The 20,583-nt window shown below is 42.5% G+C and overlaps 1 protein-coding gene across 1 annotated transcript in view; it reads right to left on the bottom strand.

The window, feature by feature from the left end:
- Positions 1 to 5,067: 5,067 nt before the first annotated feature.
- Positions 5,068 to 20,583, bottom strand: part of LOC107193908 (transcription factor 12) — a 40,270-nt gene continuing 24,754 nt past the window's right edge. The window contains exons 4-13 of the mRNA XM_015583446.1: positions 15,917 to 16,204; positions 15,347 to 15,508; positions 11,969 to 12,112; positions 11,773 to 11,890; positions 8,917 to 9,055; positions 8,079 to 8,159; positions 6,835 to 6,915; positions 5,905 to 6,050; positions 5,664 to 5,818; positions 5,068 to 5,112 (exon numbers count right to left, since the gene is read on the bottom strand). Coding sequence (XP_015438932.1) covers positions 5,068 to 5,112; positions 5,664 to 5,818; positions 5,905 to 6,050; positions 6,835 to 6,915; positions 8,079 to 8,159; positions 8,917 to 9,055; positions 11,773 to 11,890; positions 11,969 to 12,112; positions 15,347 to 15,508; positions 15,917 to 16,204 — 1,359 coding nt within the window. The remainder of the gene's footprint in view (positions 5,113 to 5,663; positions 5,819 to 5,904; positions 6,051 to 6,834; positions 6,916 to 8,078; positions 8,160 to 8,916; positions 9,056 to 11,772; positions 11,891 to 11,968; positions 12,113 to 15,346; positions 15,509 to 15,916; positions 16,205 to 20,583) is intronic.

The following is a 20,583-nucleotide window of genomic DNA, read 5'->3' as shown; positions in this document are numbered from 1 at the left end:
TATATGTATATACGTTTTTGTGTAATGTGCAACTTTCATATAAGGAACTTTTGCATATATTAAGGCGACCAGATGTTTTATGTTGCAATACGGGACATGTCCAAAAAAAAAAAGAAAAAAAAAAGGTCACACATTTTTGAAAGCACCAATTTAGGTAATTTATTACGTCTAGTGTAGAAACATTTGTTGCCACTTAATTACGCTATCCAGTATGGAATAGGGGAAACAGTAACTTTGTGCCACTGAAGAAATGTTAAAAAAAGTTACGTCCAGGCAGTTTTTAATCCCGCCTAATGAGCGACGTCTGATCACCTTAGCATATACAGAACGTCATGTAAACTATTATTTCGAGGAAGATATCAGTCAGTCTGACCTTGTCTCGGGTGAACTTATTTCCGAGGTCAGGTTCATTTTGTCTTTTTTAAACGCAATCATCTACTTTTTCAATAGATGAATTCACTGATCCGGGTTATTAAATAAAATGTAAATTCCATGCGAGAAGCGTCAATTTTTAAAAAATCTTAACAAAATTTCTATTCAATATTAACAACACGCTTCGTTACGTTTATTTCTAAGTCAAAGCTAATCTTAAGAATTTGTACAAACAGAAGTTATTAACATAAAAAAAATATTAATACCAAGAAACAATATATCTGATCTTGCCATTCTTTCAATGTACATAGAGAAGTGATATATCGTTCCTTGGCGCTCCAACGGTTAAAAACGTCAATCTGACCATATTTCAGAGACAAGTCCACCGGAGTGTGATCTAAATATCTCGATCGAAATACCATAATTTTCATCAGAATTATTTTTACAGCAATGTCTAGATTCAAAAATATGGAAAGTATTCGCATGAAACATCCTGTACACGTTCAATCGAGCTCACCCAAAAGGGGAACGCCTAGACGAAACAGAACTACGTATGCACGTCCGAAGATTGTTGAAAAAGAATATAGAAGAAAGAAAGAGAGAAGTGAAACCAAAGAACGAACCCGTGCACGGCTGAAAACGTGATCGAGAAATCGCGTGGATCGAAAACCTGCGCTTGGAAAATCAGCGCCAAGAGACCTTTTCCGATCATCTCTCTTTCTCTCTCTCTCTCTCTCTCTCGACTCGAACCGAGCACTCTCCTCTCACCTTTCGCCTTTCCACTTTGACTATCTAAGACTATCGACAGGTGTGCCTAGCTTAGACGGGCTTACGAGCTATTTATTGTCGTTATTATTTTACATGATTACCATCGCGAATATAAGTGCGTGTGTTTATGTGTGTCATCCCGTGTATGTGTGTGTGTCTGTCTCTCGTGTCTGTATCTTCCGAGAATCGCCGGCTGACCATCTGTGATCGCAGGTTCACCGTTAACGATCGATAGATCCCTCCTGTCTCCGATTAATCGCCTGAATTTAATTTCCTTGCTTTCTCGAGGGTATTCGTCGCGATTCCGGCGATCGATCGGATTAAAAATTAAAGCGAGGTTGTGCGAGTTTAATCTCGACCGAGGTTCCGGCCAAAGTATCTCCTGGACCGAGAATTTTTAACGAGTCCGTGTTCGTGTGTGCTTTTGCGTAGTCTCTTGGACGACATCTTGGGATCGAGCTCGGAGAATCGTACCCTAACGAGCAAACTAGGCTAGGGGAAAAAGTGACGTAAAGGAAGAGCCTCCTACCAGTTGGTAAATTTATTTCAGGTACTGAAACAAATGTTAAGTCGAATGTTAGTTTGGCATAAAATTTAGTAATTCTTAATTCCCTACACCGCTAGGGGAGAAAGTGTTGTGAGGGAAGGGCCTTTTACCAGTTGATAAATTTATTTCAAGCAAGGAAATAAATGTTAATTTGGCATACATATAAATAGTTCCCGATACCAAATGGTAGACCCTTCCCCTACGTTATTTTTGCCACTAGTGGAGGCCGAGTTTGCTCGTGAAGGTACAGTAAATCATCGATGAGTGTTCGAAGGCTCTTCCACTAGGTTCACAGGTGTAACGCAGGCTTTTTAATTAGGTTCAGCATAATGATAGAGCGTGGAATTCTGAAGCCAATGATATTTGTTTCAGCCGCATACAACCATTAGTTTATGAAACATTTAATGTTCAGTGCTTGAGAAGCCTTCGAATACTCATCGAGGATTTATTGTATTCTTCTTGTTCTCTTTAAATGTTTGTCGAGACGAGTCACGGCGGAACCATAGTCTCTTTTAGGAGAGGAGAGGATATCTGTTTTCCTACACACGCTTTCACGGTTCGCAAATGAACGGTCAACAAACGGAACAAGCAAAGAGAACAGATAAGGCGGACGAATAAACGACGATCGGTTCTCGTTCGGCGGATTTTTGTTATAAACAGCAGCGAGAGAGGAACACGAAAGTTACACAGAGAGCGAGGACTTTCATCATTCTGTGTATCTGTGTGTATGTGTGTGTATCCCTCCTTTTCTTTCGGTATTGTTTTCTTTTTTTTTGCGTTTTCCAGGACCGTAGATACACCATGTATGCTTTTGAAGAAAAATATAGCTGTGATATGTCGAGGAGAGGCAATGATCACGATGACACATCGCTTAGGGGGAGGGGGGATGATGATGATGATAATGGAAACCAAGACTGAGTGCGGAGAACGGAAAAGAAAACCCATAACAGAGAGAACAAGAGAACGGAAAGAGCGTCACGGAGAAAAGAGTGAACACGGACGACAAAACACGGCCACTCGAGAGAGACGCGCTCACACACACACACACACACACAGACACACACACACACACACACATGCACGCGTGTGGATAGCCTCTGTCGATTGTTTTACTTCTCTTCTTGTTATTGTTTCGTCTTCTTTCGAATCCACCCGCCTTTCCCTTCCTGTTTTATTCAATAAAATTTATTTACGAGTCTAAATAAATTAAAATACATGGCAACTGGGTACACATTGAGTTGAGCTATATTTTTGTTCAAAAACAAAAATGTCCCCTTTTTTTCTCTCTCACTCTCTCTCTCTCTCTCACACACACACACACACTCTCTCTCTCTCTCTCTCTCTCTATCTCTCTCACGAAGGATCTCCTCGGCGATCATTAATCGGTAGTAATAATAATAATAATTAATAATAATAATTAATTAATAATAATAATAATAAAATCATGATCGTGACAATAATAATGATAACCATCGCAATAATGATAATATAATAATAGTAATAATAATAATAATCGTAATAAGGTAATTGGTTAGGCGTACACGCCACTGCTGTATATATACAATTATGCGTGAGATATGTTTGAACTCTTATTCCTTTCTTTCATCTCTCCGTTTATTCGATGGGGTGATTCGCTATCTCCAACATCCCTCCCTTATCCCCCCTTCCCCCGCCCCTATCGTATTCACATATAACGATTATACTGCTTTTTTTGCGTGATTCTTGCACTAGTACTTTTTCTCTCTCTCTCTCTCCATTCTCGCCTAATCTCGGGGAAATTCCGAATCGTTGAACCAACCGTCGTGATACAAACGGGGGTTGGGAGGGGAGGAAAGAAACAGAGAAAAAAAAACAGGCAAAAGATTCGATCGTGTTCTTCGAACAACACGTCGAACTCTCCCCTATTCCCGTTGAGATCTCGGTAGGGGGGAGGAGGGGGAGCGCGTCGATCCCTCCGTTGATCCTCCGTCGTACGTGTAAGTACAGAAAACAAAAGAACTAATAAATGAATGAAGCTAGCAGCAGCAGAGCCCCGAACCGAAAACTCCACCGGCGTCCTCGCATGCAACGATTCATTCCTGAACGCCCTCGCGGAAACAACGGTCGTGTGTCTCTCTCTCTCTCTCTTCCTATGTACAATTTTGTCGCCGCCGTCCGCCGAGGAGGATCGCTGGATCGCCGATACACAGGCCCGGGGAGGGGGTGGGGGTTCCCGATCGATACATATGTACACCGGCGACGAACGACGGAAACGCTCGATCTCCTTCGACCGAACGAGAATCATCTCACCCACCCATCCCCCACATGTCGATCCGTCGAAACAAGGAACCTTCCAAGATCCCCTGAAATACCGACACTTTTGTACGCGAACGTCCTCGGCGATCGGTTTCTACGTTGATTCTCTCGTCGTGTCTAGAGCTCGCTCTCTCACCCTCTCAATCTCCCAATATCCATATATTGCGGCGGTACAACGTAACGCGACGGCATTTCTTGCGTACACACACACACACACACACACACACACACATGCACACATATACAAACAAATGGTGGGCGATTTTCGAACAAGAGAATCGCAGAGGGGATGGTTGGGTAAGTGGGTGGTTTTTTTGGGGGGGGAGATATGGGGTAGCGGGGATCGATCGTTTCGAATAAAATCTTCGATCGCACTACACGCTTCTTACATCTCGAAAGAGAGGAACCATACTCCTTTGTCTTCTCGCTATTTATAAAAATAATTTCAAGCCGCCTTCGCAGGGGGTGAGGGGGGTAGATGCCTCTTAAAAAGTAACTTACACACACAGACTCTCTCTCTCTCTCTCTTGTTTCGTTTCCCTCGCACGCACTCACACATGCTTTCTCTCTTTCTCTCACGATTGGATATGCTCGCATATACGGCATACAGAAAACAATTTTCCCTTTGGGTTGTTGTCGTCGTCGTTGTCGTGGTGGTGTGCGCGTGTATGAGAGTCTCTTCTTGGGAAAACCATGGATATTACCGAGGGGTGTATGTACTCGCGCGCTTGGATATAGTATTCGTACATTGTTCTGCGCTAGAAAAACAAGCGCAATGTATTCTCACGGCGCTGCTCGATCTCTCGAGCAGTGTTACCCAAGCGTCTTCTCTTCGCGCACTGCCTCTTCAGGGAGGGAAAAGGGAGGGGGGAGAAACGTAAAATGGTTACGTTCGAAGAGTACACCGGCGACTCCCGTCCCCACGTAATACCCTCAATTTTGCTCGGGTTCGTACAACGGGCACACACTCCGGGTTGAGGGGGGAAACAGTCCTCTCTGTATGCACGCCAACTGCCCCGAAACCGTGATAAGTTTAAGCTGTATCTACCCCTTTAACACAGGATCACACCGCCGCTGAGCCGCTGCTACTGGGGCTGCGATGGATTGTGCTGAAGGGAAGGGGGAGGGCCCTGGAACATGTGATATTTTTAACGTTAGTGAACATTTCTGGCGTATGATTGCTTAGGTAAGGATCAAGCTACTTGGTTATTCAAGGTCGACTCATGGAGGCCATAACCTCCAAATTATTTGGGCGTTAATGTTTGGTACAGAATGGTTATTTTAAAAAAATAGTATTGTGTGCATTTATTAAGTTATTAGTACTCTGTGCGGAGAAAGTAACTACTGGTTTCTTTAGATACATATTCAAGGGGATCCAGTTCAAAAAAGTTAACCTCAATTTTTGTAGAACAATGTACATTAAAATTGACTGAGTAAGTGACATTGAACAACCACATGATAATGCACCGGACCATATTTGTCCCATTACGAGACTTAATCCATTATTATTCTAAAAAGATTCTCTAGTTTTACATTCTAATAAATATGCAAGAGGGTTCAGTCCAAGAAAGTTAACCTCAATTTTTGGAGAACAATGTACATTAAAATTGACTAAGTGACATTGAACAACCAGATGATAAGGCTCCGGATCATATTTGTCTCATTAAGACACTATACTTACAGGCATCGCGGAAAAGGGTGGCTGAGAATGCGCGTGCGGGTGAGGGTGCGGGTGAGCTATGTGCGCGGCGAGATGGCCGGGTAGTTTCGGTCCATCCTCCGCTTTCTCCTCCTCTCTCCTCTTCAAGCACGCAGCCTTTGGATTTAGATTTCGTTCTGCAAAGAGGGACGCCAAACGTTTAAATCACCCGTTTCGCGACAGCTGCTGAATTAAATCGTTGGGAAATTATTCAAATGCATACCCCTAACTTGCTGTTCCAGCGTCATGATCACTTCGACAGCCATGTTCAGGATGCCTAGCTTCGTCTGAGGTTTGTCCGTCTTCAGGTGCGTCATGCACATTCTGCCGAGTTCCTTCAAGGCCTCGTTGATGTCCCTAATACGTATCCTGAGAAGACAAATCTCGCTTAAGAATTGTCGATTCGATTACCATCGAGGAATGGGAAGGCGGAGATCGGAGGAAAGCAAACTTGTCTCGAAGCTAGAAACTTGTTTGGGGGGCGGATGATTCTCGGAGTACAGTAATGCCTCGTTGATTGGGTTGGTATGAAGAAGCGAGAAAGAACCATCTCGATCGTTTTCTTTTTGTCTGAACTTCCAGGAATAGGATTGAGAAAAAAATATGGTGATTTGTTTCGAAGTGAACCGATATTGAACCAATTAACGAGGCACTTCTGTATTGCTTTCCACAAAATGACCACCGAAGTATCTCTGTTGCAGAAGGTTTCCACTATCTTTCTGACACAGCTACTACCCGAACAAATTAGCTAACTTCGAAAATTACTAAAATAAACTGCATCAGTTTCACTTTGTATTATCCAAAATAAAATGTTACAATTCGGAACATGAGCATTTCTGTTTAATTGGGAGCACCTAAAGAGCTTTTGAAGTCTCTATTCCTGACGATTGCTTCAAAAGATTGAAATATTTGGAAGATATGGAAATCCTTTTGCAATTTCGATACTCCAAGAGGAGGCAACGAGGATCACAAAAACTTCTACGAAATAATAGCACGAGAGTCCGATCGTTCGCAGGATCGATCCAAGCCGAGTCAGCGAGCACCTCTTTGTCATGTACACATAGAATACGGGCCGAGCGATGGTCCTCGAATCGTTTGTTGAACAGGTGACTCAAACGATTCCACTGCGCCGCTTTCGTTCGACATTTCTTACCTTTCCCTAGCATTGTTCGCCTGCCGCCTCTCTTTCTCCCTTTGCGCCTTAACGTCGGGATCGTCATCCTCGTCCTCGGCGCTCGAACAACAGTTGCGCAATAACAACACTCGATTAAACACCTGACGTATAGGCGGACGGTGTGCTCGATCGTCCTAGATCGAGGACTCCGCGACAGCAGTGAAACCGACGATATATTTTTTTCCATTTATTTTTTTTTTCGATCGATCGATCAAAAAAAAAAAAAAAAGGTAAATTCTGATGCTTCGAAACGGACAACAATCGGTCCGAGAAAAATCCTCGTTCAGACTCTCTTACGATATTTCTCTATATCTTAATCGATTGAACACACGCAGATCTGATCGTGGTTATGGACAGAAATCAGGTTTCCATACTCGAGGGCCCGTATTCTTTTTGCACAGAGACCAAAAATCGGCGATGATGTGTTAAACGACAGAAAGACAATCGTGATATTATCATTCGGAGCTGAATTTCGTGCTGTTTACCTAGAAAATTGAGAATTCTTCGGAAGGGAGGGGTAATATGCATAATTGGAGGGAACGGACACTTGGATGGGGAGGAAAAGTCCTTCGAGTGGTCGAGTCTGAAAGTAAATCTTCATTATGCGTACAGAGAGAGAGAGAGAAAGACGGAATCACCACTAGGTTTTATCCAAGAAACAATTGCAAATGGGTGGTGATCGTGGGGGGATGATTTTGACAGGAGTCTAAAAAAGGAGGAATGGTTTTCAGATGATTTCTAAAGAAAGTAAAACTCTAGCAACAACACGATCAGAGTGATGCAGAGCGTAGATATGTAGGTGCTTGTAAAAAAATAAAGGGGATAGAACATGCCTTTTTTGGGGGAAGGTGGGGGTTGGCCAAATTAAAATGAGACTGATTGATGAACTGGTCTCGTATCATTTCTGCCCTTAACCAGACGCATTTTAATTGTCACGCCGGAATACGGGCCTCGTGGTTGAGGAGGACCGTAAACATGCCAAATAGTTCGAGAAACAAACAAGTTCTTTCGATACATCGCGTGTTCGTGTTACTTTGTTTTTTTCTTTTTCCATTTTTATTTCTTTGTTCTTTAGATGGTGATTTTTGTCAGGCATGCAAACGATTAGGACACAGAATATATGTATGTATATTTATGTATACATATATACGATGCCCTTGGAAGGATCACGAAGGACTTGAGAGAGTTATAACGGGTGGTGCGTACTGCGTGTGTTCACTAACCTTTCACGCACGTTGTTGGCCTGGCGACGTTCCTTCTCGCGCACCGCTTTGGTGCTGGGATCGTCACAATCTTCATCAGCGCTCGAACAACGGTTGTTTAAATGCAATCAATTAGTTGAATTCTGTGTGACACGCGACGAGCGGAAAAAGGGGAGACATTTCCGGCCGTGATTAGGGTGAAACAACCCTTGTGCGCGTTACCGTCTCGAATTAGATTTGAAAAGTTCTAATTTTGAAAAGTGGCGATGTATGATTTCTTTAAATGTATTACATTCTCTAAAAACAATAAACAAGTTTCTACTGGTATATTTACATTTCACCGTATCACAAAATATTGCACTCTGTAGTTTTTATTAATCATTTCGGTAGTAATCGACTTCATGTAAAATTTTAATAGACTAGCCGAGTGACTTTTAATGAATTTAAAATTCAAAAATTAAGCTCAAAAGACGGTGTTACAGATTAGGCAGGATATCCCTTTGCTTAAAATGAAAACATAACCTCAATCTTTTATTCTTTCTGCAGCTGCATGGCAACGAAGGGTGAATCTCCAGACAGCATGATAGTTAAATGAAACGATATTTTTATACTGAAGGTCTAAGGGTAAATCTCCAGACAGCATGGATAGGTAAATAAAAACAATATTTTTATGTTAAAGGAATAAGAATGGTATTCGAGGCAGCGACGCGTCTATGTGAAATTTTTACTTTTCGATTACTCGTCTAAGAAATGTTTACTCGATTTCTATTTCAATTCGGTTTCACTACTGTCACCTCACGGTCGTCATTGACGCGCCCTCGATCCCAGACACAAGGATACACACCCAGGATATACTTACTATCTGCGCGATCTCTTCGTCCCCTTTCCCTGAGACGTCGAGTTAACCGTGGCCGCGCCGATCACACCCGCTGCCGCCAGATCGCTGCTCGACGGTTTCGTCTCGCCACCGCTACTATCCGGAGGGTCCTTTCTCTTTTCTAAAGAGACGTATTCTGTTCATTATTAATACTGTCGTTAATCACACATTACAGACGTTGATAGATCGTGGACAATGTTCATGAAACAGAGAGACGCTGAGATCAAGATTCTTTGACTCCTGTTAATGATCAATGAACTTACATAGTAATTTTATCGTTTCATTGGAATGTCTTCTAGAATATATTCGATGATGCTTCACCTAGTTCCATCAAAGGTTGTTCGTGCATTGACGTGTCACTAGGAATTATATTCAAAACGTACATCATCCATGAACACGAAATATTGGATTGGATTATAAATAATGTCAGTTTCCCCTTTCATAAAGTTATGTCGAGACACTCTACAATTAACATTAATCTATTACGCGTGTTCCATCACTATATAACTAATTGCAATTTAATTTAAATACTGTTATGATCATTATTATTTAACACGTTCGCTACCATCATGTATATGGTTTCGAAAACGTACGTCAAATACCACTCTATATTTACGTCTCCATCGTTTCCTTCACTGGAATATTTTTGTCTTCTTGATTGGATATTAAAAATATACGAAACACAGTAAAATAGATTCTGCCTTTATCGAATAAAGTAGCTTAGAAATTAGAGCGTCATGTTAAATGTAAATTTGTGTTAACCTAATAATATTCTATCAAAGAATCACGTCACTGACTGATATTACAACTAAGGATAATTCATCCAATTATTTATCCAGACAACAATTCTACTCATCCAGAGGATTACAATCAATATTTCACAATGCAATTATTTACATTCAGAAGCCTCGACACCAGCGACTCGATCCACGTGAACCTTCAAACCCACCCTCCTCGATTCGTCCATTCCCAAGAGACCAAGTAAAGAAAACGTTTCAGACCGTTTCAACAAACGATCATTAATTCCCAGTCAAGAAAAAGAAACACGGCTGAATCCGTACCCCGGAAGCACCAGCGGCGACCTTCACCGACCACCGTCGGATCGCGATCCGACCGGTATTATCCTCGTGCTTTGGGCCGCTTAGTCACGAAACCATGAAAAGCGTCCAATTACGAACAGGAAGCGTTTCGAGATACTCTGATTCAGCCTGCTCCCCATAAACGTTCATCTGGCTTGACAATTCAAGAGTTTCGCGAATGCATTAAACCGTTGTTGCCCGCGCGTTTCATTGGAAACCCGATAAATCAAGACCCCGATTGTGTGCAAAAGTCCGCGGACGGAATTCGTTCTATCGGTTTTTTCCCTTTTACTTTTTTTTTTTTTTTTTTTTTTTTTTTTTTTGTTCCATTCAACAACTGGAACTTGGCTATCGGTGTTTTTTGCATTGGTCGACGACGGGGGAGGAAAGAGAACGGGTGAAAAAAAAACACCGTGGAACAGAGAGAGACGAGGAACATAAGTAATTGGATCGACTATCGCCAATATGGCGTTCCAAGATGGCGGCGCGGCCTCAGACGGGCGGTTGGGGGAGCTGCTAGCGGTCTGAATTCCGCGCGCCAAAAATGGTCGGCGAACGGGAGAGAGAAGAGCGCGCTTCTTCTTCGGCGAACTGCCCTCGGAAAACTTGCGCATTCCATTAGGCCACCGACGGTACAGAAGGAGAAGGATCGACGAGGGTACGGAGGAAGCGTGACAGAATATCGTGGGAGAAAGGGAGGGAGGGAGGGAAGGAACGGAGACAAGAGGTCTCTCGGAGAATAATAAAGGCACGACAACGATGCGGGAATAGTAGCTACTCCGCGTGATTTATCTAATGTTTCCTTATCGGGCTCCAACTCCGGCCACGGAACACCTGGGAACTCCTTCTCCCGCTCGTTTTTTTTTCACCCTGGTGCTGTGCGCGCGCGGTCGCTAGCCACTCATGGGAAAAAGTGCTTGCCCGATGATGCGACACCGAGAATAGAAACGGCTACACGCGCCGCGGCCTATTGTCGGAGCTCATTGACACTTGTCTTTCGAGACTTACTGGCGTCTCGATCTTTTAATCGCGCGCTTTGCGGTTCTTTGGAATTATTTTGGGGGCGTGTATTATTGTAGGAATTCCCTTATGAAAGTAGATTATGGATTATGATTTGTCTGTCTGAGAATGAGTACTTTTTGTGACTTTTTGTATGATTGTTTGAGATTTTTTATTCATTTTAACATCACTTGTCCATTTGAATCGACTCATTCGAATATTGATGACATTAAAAAATGTTTCAGACGACAGTTACATGGTGTCAGATAGCACACTTTCTGATGTAACTTTTTTCTATGTAAGCGCCTAGAGGTCATATGAAGGTTAACTCTGGTTTTTTAAAAATGGAATCGTATATTTTTTTACGCACTACTTGATGATATCCGTTATTCTCTATATAAATTACTAAGTCACTTATGGCGAATTAATGCATTAAAAAGTATACGATACCATATTTAAAAAATGACCTTGATACGACCTCTATGCATCCACATAGAAAGAAGTTACTCACATCAGAAAACAGATTGCCATACCATAATCATTGGCCTACCTCTAACACGTTGGCACCCCAGATTTTCGACAACGTGTAAAACAACCGAGGAGTTGTATATCCATTAAATCCCATTGGAATCAGTAACTAACATTCCAATACAATACAATCCTGAAATTTCCCTAAAGATTCAACGTTCACCAAAGCGTCCCCTATTCCATGAACCTGTCGTTAGCAATTACACCGTGGAAAAGGATCGTTTCAACTTACTGGCATTTGTTACAGGTAACCTTTCGATTTTTATGGAACCGTCTGTGTCGGGCGTGGGGGTGAGACCAGGGTAGGAACCCTGGGGTTGCGTCACTGTGACCGCAGGATGTGGACTCGTCTGCAATTAACAACAAAAAATAATCAATTAGCACACATTCCTTCGAGAGCCTTGGACCAAAAAAGACAAGGTACCCACCAAATGGTCCAACTGCGGTGGTGATGTGTGGGAGTAGATGGAACCGTGTGGACCAACGGGACCGAGATGTAGGCCCAGCTGGCTCTCCGCGTGGTTCCTCAGAACGTTTATGGCATCGTCCAGTCGTTCCTCCATCCGCGTTCCCTGTACCAACAGAATACCGGACGTTCGACTCGATTACACACCAATATCGGGACTGATATCCAGGATCACCAGAGTCGAAGATTTAAGCCGAAAACTCGATACAGAGTATCTTCGACACTGGTGGAATAGTTTTAGATATATCGTTGAAGCGATGGAGAAGCGTGTATAGAAATGGAGAGAGTCGAGTGATCAGTGTGTCGAAGAAATGATATGGAACATATAGAAATGATGATGGGAAGAGGATTGCAACATGCTTGGTAAACCTTGAACTGCAGACTCTGGTCCTATTGTTTTAGAACGATATACTTCCTTCTCGGAGTACTTTAATTCTTATTGGGATTTAGCGGAACATTATTCAATATTTCAACCTAGGAACTTATCCAATCTCGCGAAATTAAGCGAGAGTATCAGGTTCACAATACTCTCGGAGTATTCGAACATTCTTTTTAACATTGAAACTAGTACTATTTATAATAACAGAAAGGAAGATCTGTAGATTTTTTTGTTAACTGTACAGACATGGTTGTCGATGAGCCCAGATCCTTAAATATTTATACGTTGCCTAAAGATCAACGCTTCAGCTTCAAATACAGTAAATCCTCGACGAGTGTTCGAAGGCTCCTCGGCACTGACAAGGAGAATTGTAACTCTGATTTTTTTTTTAGTGAAATTCAACACAGTAATAGAGTTTGAAATTCTGAAGTCAATGATATTTGTTTCAGTCACATATGGTCATTAGTTTATGTTCAGTGCCGAGGATCCTTCGAACACTTATCGTGGATTTACTGTACATCGTTACACCAATAACTTTCCAAAAAGGCAGTTTCCGCAGATTCAAGGGTCATGCGAAGTCGTGGATGAAATTAATCAGCAATGGTGTGAAGTTACGAGTGAAAGGATCGAGGAAAGGTGTACACCGCGCGTTGTTGATCTCTGGCGAGAACTCGATCGTTAGTGTATACACAGAAATCGACGGTCGGGTGAGAGCTTCATGCACAGAGTATGGTGTTACAAGATGAGTGGGCGAACGGGACATAGTGAAAACCAGGAACGAACAATAGAAGGGATGACAGAAAAAGAGAGAAAAAGAGAGAGAGAGAAAAAAAACTGAAAATCGGCGGTCCTCACCTCGGCGTGGTCGCGAAGGAAGCCGATGGCATCGTCTAGCCTCTGCTGTTCAGGCGCCGGCTTCACACACAACACCAACGCAACAACAAAACCAAAAAAAAAAAAAGAGAACAACCAAGTCAACACAACGTTCACAACAAACAAAGGGGAGTAAATGGTGAACAAAAGAAAAATAAAACAGAGAAAGAGAGAGAGCGAGAGACAGAGATACGTAAAATGACGAACGATGGAGATGTGCTCGATCCGTGTGTCTGAATTGGGCGTGGGGGGGGGGGGGGGATAACGAGTAGAGTATGCGAACACACAGGGTGACATTTTCTGGTGCGTCTCTGGTGCATGCTACAGACTCCTCTCGATTATCGTCTGGCTTGTTCTACACGATTATTGTCCAGGCGTTATCCCCACCACTGGGGAGGGGAGTGTGAAACCTGTCAAACGCATACGTTGCCCTTCCGCTTTTTTTGCCGAGGCTCAGACATCGGGAAAAAAACGAATTTACGAGGGTCTGAAGCATTTCTTCATTTAAGATTATTGTCGCGATGCGGATTTGAATTCGGGACAATAATCGAGAGGAGTCTGTATTTGGGTGCAATTGCAATTTGAAATTAATCATCGTCGCAAAAAAAAAAAAAAGAAAGGAAAACGTGAGACTCGTAATCGATGAGGTGATAGTCAACTCTGATTATTGGGGGGTGCGAAAGTGCAAGGGGTGGTGACTGATCTTTCGTCTGAAGCCGCGTACGCACTTGGGAATGCATCGTGTATCGCGCACTGTTGACCCAGAAACATTTTGTACGAGCACGTTAACGACTGTACCGACAAACAGAGTACTATGCAAAATACGACAAGATGAATCTTGTTGTTGCCAGATAGTATCACGAGAAGATCGTGGTGTCACTTGTTACAACGAAAATGTAATGCACCGAGGTCTGTGTGTCGTACAATTCATGTTTAACATTCATGAAACAAATGTGACCAGACACATCCACGGATAGGAGAAGGAAACTTGAAATGAAAGCATTATTTACGGAATTATCAGTAACAGAATGATTCATGGTACCACATTGGACGTGGACGATCAACCGTATCTTTCAAACGTTTTTAACCCATTCGATGTTTATGTCGAGTATACTTGTCATGAAAAGATGGTATTTAAAAATTTTTTTTAAATAATAAGTATACTCACAATATACACAAAAATTTGCATTTGCTATTTCAAGTAAAATTTAGGTAAAACAAAAAACATATTCGTAATTCGAACACATTTTAGAATATTTTAGGACAAAAAAAGAAAACATAAGTTATCACTAGACTGCGGACTTTTATGCAGTCACATTTTAGAAGGTTGCCCATAAAGACAAAAACAAAAGTAGAAATTCTTTTCTTCCCCTAAATTTTGGGTTCAAAAGAAAATAGAAAACTCGTTGGATCTTACGAAAGTTTTGTCCTTCATTGTATTTCACAGAGACCTATAGCAATGCATAAAATCCGCAGTATAGTTGTCACCAAGAAGTATATTGGCTAGGAATACTGCCTCCAAGTGCGTAACGGGCTTAACTCTACAATCCTGCGGCGGTTCACGTGTGGTTCCTCGTCCGATCTCTTCGAACCGTTTCGATCCCCCCCAAGCAAAACTAAGGTCAGTGCGTGTGACAAAGGTGGTACATAACTTCCAACGATACACCTTACTGCGTACAAATAAAATATCGCATAAGTGTACGGGAGTACGAGTGTGGATTCTGTTACGAATCGTCCTTGACCTGTTTCTGAAGCGCACCGAAACGGTGATGAAGCGTGTTCTGCGTTCGATGATGCCTCCCGTCACTTTCCAACGAGATGATAATGAATAAAAAATTCACTGATACCGATTTTAAGAAACTCTCGAGTGGACCGTCAGATTCGAAGCAGTTATAGCGAACACTGATAGCGGGAAAAATTATTAAGCTAGGTCTGCGTATACGTTCTCAGTCCACCTTTTAGGTTTCTTTAATTCGAAGTGTATCGTTAGGGTATCTCGTTAGAAGTGTCGGGGTTTCGAAAAATGTATACATATAAAACTGTTGATAGGAAAAATGAATGATTTTGTACAATTGCATCGGTGCATACCATGTGAATGGTTCCGCGGTTCGGATCCGCCGTGAAGTGCGGCGAGACTGGCGCAGCACCTGCTGCCCAGCCTGGCGCCGAACCCGTCAAAGGTGGCGGCGAACTGACCGGTGTGGATGGGTTGCTGCTATAACTGGATACTGATTGGTCCGTGGGGTAGATCTAGAAAATCAAGAAATACAAAAACAATCAAGAACCATTACCCGGTGAGCAAGAACTGACAACATCTTCAATGCTAGAAGATACCTAGGACCCCTAACAGTAAGGTATCCTTCCCTTCATGGCAGAAATACTTCATAGACAGAAAACTGACGTGTAAATCTGACAATAATTTACAAAATTCTCGACTAAATTAAATAGTTCAAGCTTGTATCTGAAGAATCAATCGATTCAACTCTGTGGAAAGACAGTCCAAAATGCTACTTTAGGACGATCCTCTATTCCAGACTTAGGGGATATGATTTCAACACCCTGGACGGAGTAAACGTTGTAATAGAAAGTGACTATTTTAGCTGCAATAATTCGTATAACTTGAGATAGTAGTTCTTCGTGGAAAGGGATGATACTCACTCTGGTACTTACTACAGACGCGAGTGCTTTGCCGAGGTTGTCCCCCGTCGGTGGTTGTTGGTTCGTCGTGGGCGCGGAATTTGGCGGGGGTGGCGCACCGGTCGTCGGCGCACCGGGACTATGACTATATTGCAACGACGCCGGGGAAGGTGCACCGGTTCCGCTGTTCGCCCCGACCGCGCCGCTACCCCGGAATGTCGACATTGGTGGCAGTGAGGCCGCGCTGGTCACCGCCGAGCCCAGAATCGGCGCCGCCGGTTCTCCGTTCGGCGACATGGCCGAGTAAGCCTGGAATAATCAAAGAATTAATCCTTTCGACCAAAGGTCTCCTGGCACTCGATGAACAAGAAGACGTCATGTCCTTCAGCGTTATGCTGAAAGTATAGTTGAATATTAATATGTCGTCCAGCGTTAAGGGTTGATTTATAGTCTCTGTTAGGTACCCTATGAAAGAAGGATTAACTGGACAGCTGTAAAAGTATAGTAGATTTGGGATAGGCAATTCTAAAGCTACAAAAAACTCCAGTCAAAGAATGACACCTATGTCGGACAGAAAGATCCAGGAACGCCATATATGTATACAGGGTGAACCACGAATTGTGATCAGTAGAGATTACTCTATTATTAGCAGTCCGATCGAAAATGTTTTTATCAGGTATAGTATGGTTTCAAGAGACCTTTAACGTGATTATAGCAAATTTTTTGTCAACTCTTTTTTTTTTTTTGATTTTTTCAAGGTCACCTTCAATTTTTTGCAAATACACCTATAATTTTTTTACGCCTATCTGTTAGAGGATTTCACGACGAATTCGGTAAGTATAATAACATAACATGTGTTACTTTTTTTCTCGTCTGGGTCGAGGAAAGATTAAAGAAATATTCGAACTGTAATATAACAAGAGTATCGTATGCTACGCCATTGTATGCGTTCCGATGTTGAGATCTTGCCTACTGTTTGCAAATATTTCGTTCTGTACATTGGAACATATCTAATCATATCTACTGATCACGATTCGTGTTTCACCCTGTATACAAGGTGTCTCACTTGAAATGAGCACCTTGAATATCACAATTGTTTTTGAAGATACAAAAACATGTGGGGAAAGTATTATTTGGTTAGAAGGAGCAAACATTATGATAAGCAAACAAATTTTCTCAAGGTGATATTTTTCGAAAATTCGAGGTCATCGATGTTTTCTGAAATGGGAGTAGATATTTCTATCAGGCGACGTAATAGTTAAGATCAAGACCAATCCAATGACCTATAATAATGTGGTCTATAGTATGCTATACCTTCATGTGACCCTGATTACGAAAAATCCGAAAATGTGTGTGATATGTGTACGATAGAGAGATTAGTCCAAATAGTTACAACCCTGCAGCTAAAGAAGTCCCTCATCGTCTTCATTCCATAGACCACAGAATCCAACAAGAATGATCAGACCCTCAGTCTCTCCATAATAAAACCAGCAGGACAGATCGATATGCTCATGCAGCACCTATACCCCAGTGCTGTCCAATGTGGCTCTTTAGAACCAACAGCCATCCCCCACCCCGTCCAATACCAGAGACAAGAGTCTGAGCTTCTTTGTTTCTACGAAAGCAAACGGTGCGATAGAATGATTGGAAGGGGAATCAGGCTTGTGAGGGGCCCCTCTCAACTTGGACAGCACTGTCCTACACCAATCCTATACCCAAGAGGGTTAATAATCGCAAGAATGATCCATAACCAAGATTAAATCCTCCACGAAGATCAAAGAGGGCAGCCTACAAGCATCACGGGGCCCGCCAACGAAAACTTGTACACTTCGTTCCAACTTTGACGACCAGAAGAGTCGTAAGGAGACAAGACAAAGTACATCGAGATTCCGACACGAGTGCTCCCGTGAGACGCAGTGTCCGAACTGATCCAACCTTTCCTTCAGGTTCATAATGGATCAGACCAGGGGAGAAAAGCTTTGATATCGGATACGGTTAGTGGCGTGTGTTTCCACGTACGCTCGCACCTACTGAAGGCCCGCGTCGTAAAACGTCTAATTTTAAGCATCTTCGCGGCCCGAACAGCAAAGAGTATTTATCAACAAATTAGAGGGGGTTTGCGTGCGCCGTGGTCGCCTCCCCCAATCCCCCTGTTTCACGAGCTGGGAGGAGGCGTCGTTAATTGTTCGCTTTACGAACGTAGGAACGATGGACTATCAAGCGGGTTCAGGAGTCGTCGACGCGTTTTTTTTTTTTTTCGCAAGATCGTGTCGAAAAGCTTTGAGAACAAAAGAGGGCTTCTTCGTCCGCGGGTGAGGACAGCTTCTACGAACACGAAGGGGGATCATTAAACGGTTACGATCGTTAACGTTTAACTTTGTCGACCTGGACTAAATGACGGACACATCTTCTGTAGATGGGTTACCTCCATTATGCTTTTGGGTTTTAGAAACCTACGACAGGGTTTTCAGGGGTAGCTACTTTTAACCATGAAATTGGCGAATTTTTGTGGAGATCTGGAGGTCTTGTCTCGCGTAGACATAGGGAAAGGGCCTCCTATCACTTGGTATTTGGAATTACTGAAATGTATGCCAAATTAACATTCGATTTAACATTAATTTCAGTACCTGGAATAAATTTACCAAGTGGTTGCAGACTTTTATTCTACGCCGTATTTTCTCCTAATGGAAACCGAGTTTGCTCGTGAGGGTACACCCACGAACAAAGTTGGCTTCCACTAGGGGAAAAATGAGGCGTAAGAACAAAAACCTCCTACCACTTGGTAAATTTATTTCAGGTATTGAAATGAATATTAAATCGATTGTTAATTTGGCATAAATTTCAATAATTCCTGATACCATATTTTAAGAGGCCCTTCTCCAACGCCACTTTTTTCTCTAACGAAAGCCGAATTTGAGAGTACGCCCTGAACATTTCCTTCTGTAGACTATTGCTTGTTATTACATTACTGTGAAACCTATTAGTTTCTATTTTATGGAATTGTGCAAACATTGTGGCGACAGATTCGTGACGATTTCTCAGTTCAAGGTCACCTGAAGGTTATTGTACACTAGGTCATTAAATTCGTCTCCACTATCGTTTGAAAAAAGTCAAGGTGACCTTCAATTTTCATTAAAATAAAGCCCTTCTTAACTTTGTAATATTGCATTTGTAGTGGACACGAACTTGATTAACTTTTGTTCGAAACATTTCCTCGTCCAACTGTCGGAAGTACCTAAAAATCGTGGGAACGGATTTTTATATCACTCTGTATATATAATAAACAAATATAAACATGTCTACAAATTTATATATTTTTGTTATTATGTATATATTTATTTATATAATGTCATCGCAAATTAGTACCAATAAGCGCCACACAGTGTGCAGGGCGCACATGGTCTGCTTACGCAAGACAAGACTGCTACATCTCTACAAAAATTCGCCAAGTTTATGGTTAAAAGTAGCTACCCATGGCAACTCTGGACAGATTCCAATCGGTTGAAACGATCGAACAGGGGTCGCCACGAGGTCATTGAATCCTTTTATCAAAAAGGAATCCCGATGGATCCCACTTGGGATCGATTTGGGGGTAGTCTAGTCGAGATTCCATGGGGTTCGCCGGAGGAAACGCGAGAGAAGGGAATCCACGGGACGGAGGATTTCGTGGTAACCATGAACGGCGTAAATCAAACGAAGGCTGCACTTGACTAGAAACACCGAGTAGCGGGAGGGTCGTTCTATATATAGAAGCCACTGAGTCATTTCACGTTGCTCCGTGTACACTGTCAACAGTGTCTCTCAACCGCGCCCGTTGGACGACAAATGGAGGGTTGGACAAAGTGTGAGATTTTAGGAAGGGCTTGGATCACCTAAGACGGTGTACATACGAAGAGGATTCTTCGGCCAGCTGGTCGAGGGTTTGATGACGAGGATTAAAGTCACAACGGAGACTGACCTAGTGCTGAGTTAACGGCCGGCTGCTGGTGAATCCGACAATGTCAAACGAGTCGAATGTCTTGCTGGGCGTCGTCGAAACGCGTCGAGGCAAATTTACGATGATGGAACGGGAATATACGGACAATTCGGTTTTGGCTTTCATCGTGGGAACACGGAGCGATTAGGGGAGGATCGTTTGGAGAACGCTAAATCGGGGAATGCAACATTTTTTTCGGGGACTGGTGGAATTTATTAGGATAATAGATACATACAGGGAAGATAGAGACGCTAGGAGTGATCTACATAGCTGGAAGCAATTGGAGGATCGTGTATTGTTGTTCCTCTGCTCGTCGATACGACCTATAATCTTCGAAACGTTTTTCATCTAAATGTAACTAGGTGGCAATAGTGTTAGTATTGCATGGAAAAGATATTGTTTTAGCAAGCCTATAACTATTGTTCTGTTCCTTTAGGTTGTTTGCTGCAACAATGCCACCCACCTTAGCGATCCCCTAACTCCTAAAGGAATATCTTCCAGTCCACATTCCTAAATATCTTTCTTCCATATATAATTAACAATTGTATTCATTACTTGAATAAGCAATACGGATTGCTCTTAAAATCCCTTATTGACTCAATATACCAATAGGGACAATGATAACTCCTGTTGAGGAGCGTCTAAGATTTTCTAAATCTTCCTAAAGGGGAAGAAAGAATCGATCGTTCAAGGACGAAGATAACCAGGATAG

This window comes from Dufourea novaeangliae, unplaced genomic scaffold (assembly GCF_001272555.1).
Source record: "Dufourea novaeangliae isolate 0120121106 unplaced genomic scaffold, ASM127255v1 scaffold21, whole genome shotgun sequence".
Taxonomy (NCBI): domain Eukaryota; kingdom Metazoa; phylum Arthropoda; class Insecta; order Hymenoptera; family Halictidae; genus Dufourea; species Dufourea novaeangliae.
The sequence above is the reverse complement of the archived record's forward strand: the minus strand, read 5'-3'. Positions and strand labels throughout refer to the sequence as shown.